The sequence below is a fragment of the Camellia sinensis genome, chromosome 14 (assembly GCF_055761805.1).
Source record: "Camellia sinensis isolate YWXY chromosome 14, ASM5576180v1, whole genome shotgun sequence".
Taxonomy (NCBI): domain Eukaryota; kingdom Viridiplantae; phylum Streptophyta; class Magnoliopsida; order Ericales; family Theaceae; genus Camellia; species Camellia sinensis.
Window position 1 is genome coordinate 88776597 of NC_138974.1, and position 11933 is coordinate 88788529.

Sequence of the window (11933 nt, forward strand, 5' to 3'; positions counted from 1 at the left end):
GATGTTTCAGAATCCGTAACTGCAGTTTTTTGTTGTTTAATATATACTCGTCAAAGTATGGTTTTGGCTTCAAAATCTATTTGTATACATTAATTGGATTGATAAGTTCCGAACTTTTATCTAATATAATTTGATGGTCATTTAAACATTAATCTTAGAACCGTTGTTCTTTTTTTAAGAGTCTTGTGACCCATCCACTTTACAAGCACTGTCAGAGTGTTGTATTTCAAAATTCTGTTTTCTGGGTGGCAAACTATTCACTACTCTACTAATCTCAATTTCACGGTGAATCTTAGTAGTTTGATTATATTAATTTCAATTTTACTTGATGGGTGTCTTTGACCAGGGAATATACGAGACAAATGTGCCGGTGGAATTTAATGCTATCCTTCAGATTGGTTGTGTTTGTAAAGTGGATAAAGCAGCTAAGAAACGAAATCCCCAAGATGGCTGGAGCCTGGATGAATTGCATATGAAGACCACAACAGAATGCTCTTATCTGGAACAGTCAATTTCTTTCTTCTACTTGTATCATAGGTAAATTGTCGAATTATGACTATGATACAATTGCTTGTCTTTTTGTACGAAAGGTACAACTGTAATTATAACCAATAGTTTTTTAGCAAACAATGACATGAGTATGCATCATTCAGTTATAAATATTATCTTAATTTGAAAGTATTTTTTCACAAGGTTTATGTGCTTATTTATGACATTATATTTTGTTTGGATTCAGCTTGAGCCAGATGTCTCATGCATATTATAAGTTTTGGGCATGCAGTACATTAGGGTAAAGTTTGCCTAGAATAAAAATGCATCAAATATTGCATTCTGGCCAATTTTCATTTCCACACCAAGTTAATGGCTTATATTGATATTTGTTTTATTTGGTATGTATTGGTAACTTGATTCTCTCATTTCCACACCAAGATGTTGCAACGATTTGTTGACCTTTTAAGCTTTTAAGTTGACATTGTATTACTGACAAGGACTGAAAGCATTATTAGTCTGTCTTATGGAAGCTTGTTTACTTTCTTCTTAAGTCATGCAATTTTTCTTTGTATTTTTATAAAAGAAAAAAATACCTGTGGGAAAAGAAGAAAAATTATAATTCTGAAAACTTCTATATGTTTTCTTTTCAGCATATCTGAGGGACGAGCTATATATGTTGGATATTTTCCTGCATCTAGGACAATATCAGTTGTGGTGGTTAATCCTTTCCAGAATAAGGAATTATCACCACATATTCTTGAAAAACAATTCCGTGAGGCTTGCCAAGCATTGTCAATTGAACCTCCCATGCCTAGAGATGGTATCAATTTTAAGGTGAACTTCTCATTTTGTTGGCATATAAGTTTCTCTATTTTCTTTTTGCCTTTCAATAGGTCTTATCTTTGTTACTTTATCATGCATGTTTTTATTCAGGTGGACTATGTTGCCTATGTCAAAGATGCCGATAAGATTTTACAAAGAACAATAAATGAGCACAGGTTTGACTTGTTATTCATGTTTCTTGATAATGGGGGTCCTGCCAACATTGGGAGTGAAATCTGACTCAGTTTTACTGCTAAATCTTCACTATTCCTGATGTTTATACCATTTGGATAACCACTGATGTAGTCCTTGTCCACCTATTTATTAATTTTGCTATAATTGCACAATGGAAGATGTCCTTTTTGTTAGGGAAAAGTTTAACTATTTTTGCACAAGTACTTTGCGTGTTAGAGTTTTCCTTGTCTTCTCAGGTACAGACCCCGTGGTGGTGGCTATGGAGTTTTGCTTTCTTAGCACTTAGTTTGTATGGAAACTGATCTTTTAAAGCACTCATGATAGTAAAAGATCTGTTGCCTTAAAAGAAAAAAATGCATGAAAGCAACCCCTTCATGTGCCCTGGGCTCTCTCTCTCTCTCTCTCTCTCTCTCTCTCTCTCTCTCTCTACTTTGTATTTCTCTCCTAATTATGCATCCCACACACACATTCTTTTGTGTAACAACATGAACCGAATCCTTCCTAGGCATGCTAAATGAGGTTATTTCAGCAGCCTTCACAGCCTTGAAAGTAAACTCTATTCAAAATCAAATTCTGAAATATTAGAATGAAGATTGAAAAACTCCAAATTGATGGAGCTGATTATTATTGAAATTGGATATGGAGATTGACAAATTAGCAAGTATAATGTTTACCGACTTGGAAGAGATGACCTTCAGGGGAGAACATGGATACGTGCCAGTTGAAGATGCTCCACTACTAACACTCATTTTTTTCTTTTCTTTTTGGGTGTTGTATGTTGATTTGATTTGTGTTTGAATGTATAGAGGTAGAAAGCAAGGGTGTTTGTGTAAAGAAGTTTTTTGAGGATACATATCGGATGTGTATCGGACCCTAATACTTCAACATATTTGAAGTATATGTGCTTCCTAGTCTGTATAATGAAGCTTCTTGTTATATTTTTTGTGCAGTGAATATTTATTTTAAGGGATAAAAAGTTAATGATATGAACTGTCCTATCATCATTTGAACTACTATCATTGGATGTCTTTTTTGGGGCTACTGATTTTTTTAACTAACTGGGCACGAGTTCTTTTTCTTTTTTCTTTGTTCTTTTGAGTGGGAGGAGAGGGGGATTTAACAGTTCACTTCCTTAAGTGACTAAAGTAGTCCTTTTAAGCCTCCATTTTAGAAGGCCTCAACGTATTTGCTGGTGATAATGTGCTTTAATTTGTTTTAACTTGCTGAATTTGATTTCCTCGTATACTTGTATTTGTTTGCAGGCAACGGCATCATGCACCTACAATTGCAGTCATTGAGTGCCCAAATGTTCATCTGATGACGTCAGGCATACGTGCTCTGTATGATTTCCCATGTGTGAACATCCCTTGTAATGCTCGTGATAGTAACTATCAGGTAGTACAATTTTGACAAAGCAACTGATTTGTCTGCATCCATTTCTTTGATGATTTTCATTTCTATCTTGCATCTGGGCAACCATATAATACTTCATCTTCCTGCCATATTTAGGCTCTTGGGTGGCAAATTGTGGCAGCAAAAATTGGAATGCAACGATGTGCTGCATCATCTCAGTGGTTGCATGAGAGAATTTCTCTTTCAAAATATGCTCATGTAAATATTTTATTTACATAGCTATATTTTCTTTCCTTAGTGTGTATCCCTCAATACAAATTATGAATGCTTATTGATCTTACGGTGCAGGTTCCATTAGGGAATTTTGAACTTGATTGGCTTATACATGCAGCAGATATCTTCTTTTCGAGAGCATTACGTGATCAGCAACAGGTTGTATTTGGAATCACATTTCTGACATAATTTTTTCAGTGCTTTAGTTTTTCATACCCGTGATTGTAGTGTTGGCATTTTTGTTAAGTTCCTTGGTTGAAATTCTAAGTTATTCAAACCTGACAAGTGTTTATGATGCGTGGCTTTTATGTATACATTCCGAATCAAAAATTTAAAAAATACAGCCTTTTTCTCACAGGTACTTTGGATATCTGATAATGGCATTCCAGACCTAGGTGGCATTAATGAAGAAGAGTCATGTTTTGCTGATGAGGTTGGTGTCAGGAATAGGTTGATTTGGTAGCTTTTGGTGATGCTGCTGTTGTGGTCCATTTGGAATTCTTTTGTGCTGGCCTCTATCAAAGTCTCACTTTTCTGTGACTAACTAGTTTTTTATGCAAAATAGGTCAATCAACCTGTTCTTACTTATCCTGGGGCGTACAGGAAAGTTACTGTAGAGCTAAAGGTGCATGATTGTGTTTTATCCCTTTCCCCCCCTTATTTTCTTTGTCCATTTAAGATGATTGCATACACCACGTGATCAATTTATTTATCTATTTCTTTACTTTGTGCAGATTCATAACCTGGCTGTTGATGCTCTTCTGAAAAGCAACCAGGTGAATGAAATGGAAGGAGGTGCTTTATTCGGGTTTGAGCAGGATTTGAATCCCGGATCACATATTTTCAATGAAGAGTGTTGCTTTGATGAGGCTACCTCATGTGCACCTGCATTCCGTGCTCTCAAACAATTGATCCAAAGATGCCTTGCAGATGCAGTTACATCTGGAAATGTATTTGCTGATGCAATATTGCAGCATTTATATCGATGGCTTTGCAGGTTGTAGGGTGTTTACTTGTCAAATATGCATCCTATTGGAGACTTATTTAATTATACCCTTCCTTCTTTATGTTGCAGCCCAAAGTCAAAACTGCATGACCCAGCTCTTCACCGTATGCTTCATAAGGTAAACGCTTATTCAAATACAAACTCAAAGGTTGCTTTGAGTGCGAGAAACCAGAAGCATTTCTTTTTTTCTTTTTCTTTTTGTATTTCTTATAAATGTTTATTTAACTGGACCTTTTTTTTGTTTTTGTTTTTGTTTTTGTTTCTGTTTTTGTTTTGTTCTATACTTTTTATTTTCAATGACGCAATTATTTGTAATGTGTGCAATTCCCTAAAACAGATACAACAATATGAGATATGATAATAATTAGATGGTCTTTCTATGATTACTAAGGTGGCGATTGGTTTACTTTTCAAAACTCAACTCTGTTTTTAAATCATGATTTGGATGAAACATGTTAACCAAACATATTTTTAAAATACAACTCAAAATTACTTTCAAAACTCTTTTCTTCTCTTATGTATTTATTTATTATTATTAATCAATCAATCATTTTTTCTCTCTTATCTCTCCTCTCTCCTCTCACATTCTATACATCAATCAATAAAAAATATATAAAAAAAAATTACAAATATTATTTTCAAAATTCATAACCAAACAATTTTTCTCTTTTCAAATCATGATTCAAAAACTTAAAACTCAAAATATAACTCCACACTCAAATCATAATTCTAAAACTAAACCAAACGGAAATCTTTTTAGGAAGTACCCAAATTTGATTGAAATATGAAACAGTTTTACATTTTCAGTAAAAAAAATTTATAATAAAGTTGTATTTGTTGTTATCTACTCTGACAGGTCATGCAAAAAGTGTTTGCACTATTGTTGGCGGAGTTTCGTAAGTTGGGTGCCACAATCATATTTGCCAACTTTTCAAAAGTAATTATAGACACAGGAAAGTCAGATTTATATGCAGCCAAAGCTTACTGTGATAGTTTACTCAAAACTCTGCAAACTAGGTTGGTCTTTATTTCCAGATTCCAAAGAGTTGTTATCGATAGGTTTCATCTTTTGTCCTGTCCTTTGTAATCCTTGTTTTATCGTTATAGAGATCTATTTGAGTGGATTGAGCTTGAACAACTGCAGTTCTGGCATTCGTTGCTTTTTATGGATCAGGTTAGCACATTGTGGTTTCTCCTCTATGTACTTTTCTACTTCATTTATTATGCATCTATGTTAGTCAAAATTCCTCTTTCCAATTTGAGAATTAACCTCAAGGTCATGGAATTAGTTTTGCTGTATGAGCAGTAAGCACCATGACAAGTACAGCAAACTTCTGGTTGCCCTTGTACTACCATCCAGATTTCTGTTTAGAGAAATTCTGAAGTCTACTTGATGACTCGGAATAAGTGAAGGCTAGAGATATTTGAACTCAAAGGCTAGAAAAATTCTAATCCTTAGGCAGTTTTGAGGTTTAAAATTGGTTTCTCGAACTATATGTTTAAACTACGTTTGTTAGGCATTCTGATAAATCAGCCTTAGATTCCTTCTAGTTTTCTGGCAAGAGTTTCAAATTTGGTGTCAAATATTATACAAAGAACATGTAGTGCATTAAAGCCATGGAGTGTATCAATTGGTTCCAGATTCTGGTGCAGTAGTAAAATATATTCTGTTTTGATTCCATGTTCTAACAAATTTTTGTTCCAATTTTTCTATGATAGTACAATTATGGTGGAATCCAAGCTAGAATCAATAGTGAAACATTAGAAGGTATTTCTGAACCAGAAATTGAAATTGTGCATGATGAATCTCAAGTGGATATTGTTTCAAGCTGGAATATTGCTGAAAACTTACCTAAGGCAACTCAGGTAGTCACTCAACTGTTGTTTTTCTATGTTACTAGTACTTTTAAGATATAAGTGATATTGAAACATTACTTTATGCAATTTAATATGACATAGGGGGTGTTAGGGAAGAAACTTTTTTGGCTAAAATAGCACTAAAAGACAAAATAGGCTAAAATAGCCAATAAAACAAAATAACACATCAAACCTATAATCATTTCACTTTTTCTCTCACAAACATCACATCCAACTACAAAAAATCCAACTTTTTTCCCAAACAAAAATTTTAGCCTCCTAAAATAGCCAAAAACTAAAATAGCTTACTAAAATAGCAACTTCCCAAACACTCACATAGTTAAATTAAATCATTTAATCAAAAGCTTCATCATATATGAGCTACTATGTATTATTTTATATGATCTTCTTTCTTCATATTCTGACTGATATCACTGTCTTTTGGGCTGTTAAACAGGATCACTTCATTTTGATTGTCTCTGAATTTATGTATATTCCATGGAAATATGCACGAGAACAAACTGCAATTAGAGCATCTTTGAGAGATGGCAACTTATGCACTCCATCAATAACTGCTGCAGCTGCAGAAACTTTTGAGTCACACATGACAGAATATCTCAGGGAGCAAGTATGAAATAGGATTTAGTTGCCAAAGCTTGTATAAGTTCTTGATTCCTCCTGCTGCTTATATTCTGTTCATGTAAATTGGATTTTGCAGATCAGTTCTTACTTTGCAGATAAACTTCTAAGGATTGTTCGTGATACCATTCTTCATATGAAGGGAACGAGCAAGTCTAATACTGACCAACATGATGGGAATCCACTAGTCAATAATATCAATATGGGGGATCCTGCACTAGAGTTCATTAAGCATGTCTGTGCCGTTCTGGCTCTTGACCAAAATGTTCAGCATGATATTCTGGTATTTCAAATATTTTGGCATCAATGTATTGATAAAGTCATGTAGACAGTCTTTTTTCATCTATATATTTTATGTACTTGCAACATTGGTGTAATATTCTCCGGGTATTTTTTGTAGAGAGATTGGCAGTTAGATGTTCTATGTTACCAGCTTCAGTCTGCTTTATTTTATTTCACTCTCATCTCCCAGCCTCTAGTTTCATTTTTCTCCTTCCTCCTACTGTTGTTTTCCTCTGCACTTTTTATTTGTTTATATATATTTTTATAAGTCAATCCAGTGCTGGAAAAGCTTATGTTCAAACTAACAGATTAGAGCCATATATTTAAGTTCTCACTTCTTTTGCTTGAATCTTCCAGTATCCTTGTTTGTTATTATGTTGTCTTAACTTTCTCAATCTGTGCATTTTTTTTATTAACTTTTTGGAGATTTGTTATTAATATGTATGTGTCTGAGTCTGAATATCTTCGTATTGTAGAATCTGATGATTCTTAACTTGATCCTAAATGCCTTCTATACTTGTCCTAGGCTCCCGATTCTGACATCCTTGGCTGCCCTTGAGTGTCGTCTTGACAACTATGGATTGCTTAGCCATATTATGTGTAATTCTGAGCGTCTGACTCTAGCACCCCTCAAATGCCTAGCTCCTATCATCATGATTAATGCAGAATCAGCATAGATATCCATTGAACTCGAAGCAATTGTCCTGCATAAATTTTCTGGAATTGTCTTGTAAAATATGTTTAATGCAGCTGATGTCTGTGTTTGTTTTTGTCCTAGGGAAGCTATACTTTTAATTACAACTGGGTCTGAGCTATTGCAATTTTTTTGGGTTTTGCTCTTGGTAGTTTAGTGATATTTGTGTGCCTTCATGCAGATTATGAGGAAGAATCTGTTAAAATATGTGCGAGTGAGGGAATTTGCTCCAGAAGCAGAGTTTCACGATCAGTGGCTGTCCTTCACTTTACCAAATGTGATTTGCAGGTAAGTAGGCAACATTTCTCTATATTATTTTTGACTGTGTGAATATATCTAGTATTTTCAATAACATAAATAAGAGCTGACAAAGATCTAATCGAAATAATCTTGAGGAACTATTTCAGTGAAATCCACTTGCCAGAAAATCCCAGTGATCTCTGCATGCAAATCCATGCCAAAGTCAATATTGGAGAGCCAAGAGGAATAAAGAATCTCCAATTGCCACCTCCAAAGAGCCTAATTTTTTAAGGATTGATTTCACCTTATATATTTGCGGCAGTCCTATACCAATGTCGATCTCACTAGGTTATCATACAAGCGGATGTGGAAAGTTGCCATAGTGGAGCCAAAAGAAATAAGGCGCAATCCAACTATCACCTTCAAAATGGCCCAACTTTTGAAGGTGGTGTTTGGGTTGTGTCTTATTGCTCTTGACTCTATTGTGTTGACTTTCTCCTTTCCCATTGTATTATTACCTACTGGAGAAGAAAAAAAATGTGGGATTGTCCTAGATTGACACTGGTAACTCACTTTTGTGTAGTTGAACAAAATTGTTCACTTCATTCCTTAGAAATATTTTGATACTTATGTTTATAAAGATTAGAGTGAAAGCCAATCATGACAATAACATTCGTGTCTTATCATTTTGTGGAAGCAATGACTGTATTTGTCTGCTGAATGCTATATTACATGGATTTCCAAAATAAATCAAGTGCCCATGCCAAACAGTAGATACCTGGATAAGGGTACGAGAGGTGTTTGATAATTCCTATCAAATATACACATAGCAAGCGCATCCATCAATTCAATTTTGTTATATATTTGTATTTAACACTCTCATAATGTAATTTTTGTTGGATAATTGCTATAAAATGAATGAGTGCCTTTTTTGACTGTGTTACATAGAACACCGTTTTATTTGCACAAAATATTAAGAAAGTAAAGAAAAATATGATTCTTTTCTATTGAGTCATCATATCTTTCAATTAGTGCTTTAATTCGATTCCTAGATACACACCCACATCCAACACCCGTACCTACCTGAGTCCTTGTAATTAGATGTTAAGTCCTTGTTGAATTAAGCTTTTGCAATTTGGCCTTGACTTTTCCTTTAATTTTATTTTTTTTTATAATTTTATTTATTTATTTATTTTTACATGGGTGGGGAGTTTCGGGATAGATTGATCTTTGCAATGTAGCATTATCTGCTTTTTTATTATATCTGGATTCAAGTATATCATATTCAAACCCTTGAAAGTTGAAACTAATTGCCAATTTTAATGATATCTCTACAGCTACTGCAATGACTGCAGAGACCTGGACTTGTGCCGTGATCGAGCTTTATTGGCTCAAGAGTGGCGCTGTGCTGTGCCACAATGTGGACAGCCCTATGATCGTGAAGTAATGGAGAACGCTCTTCTTCAGATTGTACGGCAGAGAGAACGCCTCTACCATCTGCAGGACCTAGTGTGCCTCAAGTGCAACCAGGTTAAAGCAGCACACTTAGCCGAGCATTGTGCTTGTGCTGGCTCATTTAGATGCAAGGAAGACATGTCTGAGTTCCGGAACAAAATGCAGGTTTTCTTGAACATAGCTGTCCATCAGAAATTTCAACTACTCCAAGAATGTACCTCGTGGATTCTCGAAATTAAATAAATTCCAGATCAGGTATCTTTTTCGCGTGTACTTGCACTAACTATATATGCCCGAGCTGTGACGGAGCTAAAAGTGAACCATTTAACGGGACGGGATAAAGCTGCTTCTGACCATGGAGAATGGAGAAAGATAATAGCTGTAGAACCTTGATACATGCATGCCTGCTGTTAATTCTGCAAAATGCAATGTACATTATGATGATGCAAATATTAAGGAAATCACTATGGATAGAGTACTCAAAATCACTAATTGAATGCAATTCTTTTATTTGTATATAGAATGAAGAGTTTGAATTGAAATCCCTTCACAGTTTCACTTTTGATCAACCAAAATTAATTGGTTTTTGTATTTGCTCCACTTTTGTGGTGGGTTGTACCATGTAATAGGATGACTGTCAGATGAGGATCCTTTACGCTAGTACAGTTGGCTACTGCTTTCTTTTCTTTTGTACTTTTTTATGCATCATGCTTGCAAAGTTAGGCTCTTTAGGGCCGTCTTTGGATGTTAAATTTGTGGAAGGAAAAAAAAGAAAAAGAAAGGGATTATTTAACCTGTCTTTTCATGAACATAACTCTCTCTCCCCCCCCCCCAGAAAAAACAAAAACAAAAACAAAAACAAAATAGCGGTTAGTATGTTAGTTGTTAGATATTATAATGCAGGCGAAGTCTCTCTATAGACTCAAATTTGAAACCTCACCCACCTTAGCATGTAAGTGTGCTCTCCATTGGCATCCAAGTGTACTCTCCATGACTACTTGGGCAATTGCTCAGAGTCGAATATAATCAATGTTGTAATCTGTAATTTATTGTGTCTTGTTCCTAAAAGTAAATGATATATATGTATATATACATATAATTGCTGCTTTAAGAAGGGAGTTTTGCTTTAAGCCATGGTGAACTTGTAGGGGTGATTGCTAAATCCACAGCTCCTCTGTTACATGGGGAACATTTAGCAATTTTCTTTATAGATCAGACAACAAAGTCTTGGTTTAGCAAGCTCCTCTGTTACATGGGGGTGAAACATTTAGCAATTTTCTTTATAGACCAGACAAGAGAAGTCTTGGTTAAGCAAACCAAATAGCCGATTCTTTTCTCATTGATTAGCAAAATAAAGGAGCTAAAGAACTGTACGATTAGTCTATGCAGCATTAAAACCCTTCCAGAAAATCCTCTAATTTCCCTTCACAAATTTGAGATTCAAACATAACCTTAGATTAGAGCCTTGGTCAAATTTCTCGTGGGGTTACTTCCAAGCTGATGACGGGCCCAATCAAGAACAAGAGAGAGATAATGTAGAGAGAAATTTATAGAGAAGCTCTCAATCAATCAATTTTTATTATTCCAAAATTGATTACAAAGTGGTTATGCCTCTTCTAGATATAAGCTACAATTTCCCTCCACTATCACATGCTATGCACATGATTTCTTACATCATACTATCCCACTCAAAAGAATTTTTCCTGCAGTGAAGACAAACAAAACACAATTAATGCACTAGAAGCGAAACAAAAAACTAGAAAGTACAATATAAACAAATTCCACAAAGGAAGCTAATCTACAATGATAGAAGCGGCGTTGGTACAAGAATCATCCAGCAAATAAGGCACAAGGTGTTGCACATTAAAGGTGTTAAATGAGGCGGCAATTTGACTTGATAAGCATTGTCATTGACTTTGTGCAACACTTCACAAGGACCCACCTTCCTATCACTTGACTTAGTGTAAGCACCATGAGGATATATTTCTTTGCTCAACACAACCCACACAAGATCCTCCACCTCAAAAAACAGTTTCCTTTTATGCACATCAATGGCTGATTTGTATTTGGCATTGGACTTTCAATTTGGGCCCTAACTTGAGCACGAACATTCTTCATGAATGTAGCCATGTCCTTCGCTTTAACATTCTATGGTTCCCAATTGCACATGAGATTGTGGGGCATCCTGGATCCTTAAACTTTTGGTGGGAAACTTTGTTGAATTATTGCACTTACTTGTTCTGTCAAAAAGGTTTTCTTTTGCATATTAAGCTTTCGCTTGACTGTACACAAATCTTTAAAAAATTTGGCATATGACGGGATCTATTTTATTGCATCTAACAAGAGGATGTTGATTTTGACTTGTTTGAAAAGTTCAAAAAATTTAGAATTTTGGTTTAATTTCTGAGGGGACTGCAACCTTTGAGGAAAAGGGACAGGAATTGGACATCTCGTTTCTTCACATGGCTTGGACTTGTCAATATCATCACTGCTCTCTGCTTTTGAAATATCCTTAGGCTTTAGGACCTTCATAGGAATAGTTTTGTCAATAGTTTTTCCATTGCGAAGAGTAGTAATAGATTTGACATATGCAAGCTGAGTGTAAGAAGATGAAGAATCATTCAC

The 11933-nt window shown here is 35.0% G+C and overlaps 1 protein-coding gene across 2 annotated transcripts in view; it reads left to right on the forward strand.

The window, feature by feature from the left end:
• The window catches only part of LOC114310357 (DNA polymerase epsilon catalytic subunit A), a 41906-nt gene extending 31912 nt beyond the window's left edge, over window positions 1-9994 (forward strand). For both annotated transcript variants that reach the window (XM_028256330.2, XM_028256331.2), the window contains 17 exons: window positions 347-537; window positions 1143-1326; window positions 1426-1490; window positions 2772-2904; window positions 3019-3120; window positions 3211-3294; window positions 3494-3568; window positions 3701-3760; window positions 3870-4132; window positions 4211-4259; window positions 4998-5158; window positions 5249-5315; window positions 5861-6007; window positions 6456-6626; window positions 6717-6920; window positions 7795-7901; window positions 9191-9994. In XM_028256330.2, coding sequence (XP_028112131.2) covers window positions 347-537; window positions 1143-1326; window positions 1426-1490; window positions 2772-2904; window positions 3019-3120; window positions 3211-3294; window positions 3494-3568; window positions 3701-3760; window positions 3870-4132; window positions 4211-4259; window positions 4998-5158; window positions 5249-5315; window positions 5861-6007; window positions 6456-6626; window positions 6717-6920; window positions 7795-7901; window positions 9191-9551 — 2424 coding nt within the window. In that variant the 3' untranslated portion in view covers window positions 9552-9994. The remainder of the gene's footprint in view (window positions 1-346; window positions 538-1142; window positions 1327-1425; window positions 1491-2771; window positions 2905-3018; window positions 3121-3210; window positions 3295-3493; window positions 3569-3700; window positions 3761-3869; window positions 4133-4210; window positions 4260-4997; window positions 5159-5248; window positions 5316-5860; window positions 6008-6455; window positions 6627-6716; window positions 6921-7794; window positions 7902-9190) is intronic.
• The last annotated feature ends 1939 nt before the right edge of the window (window positions 9995-11933 follow it).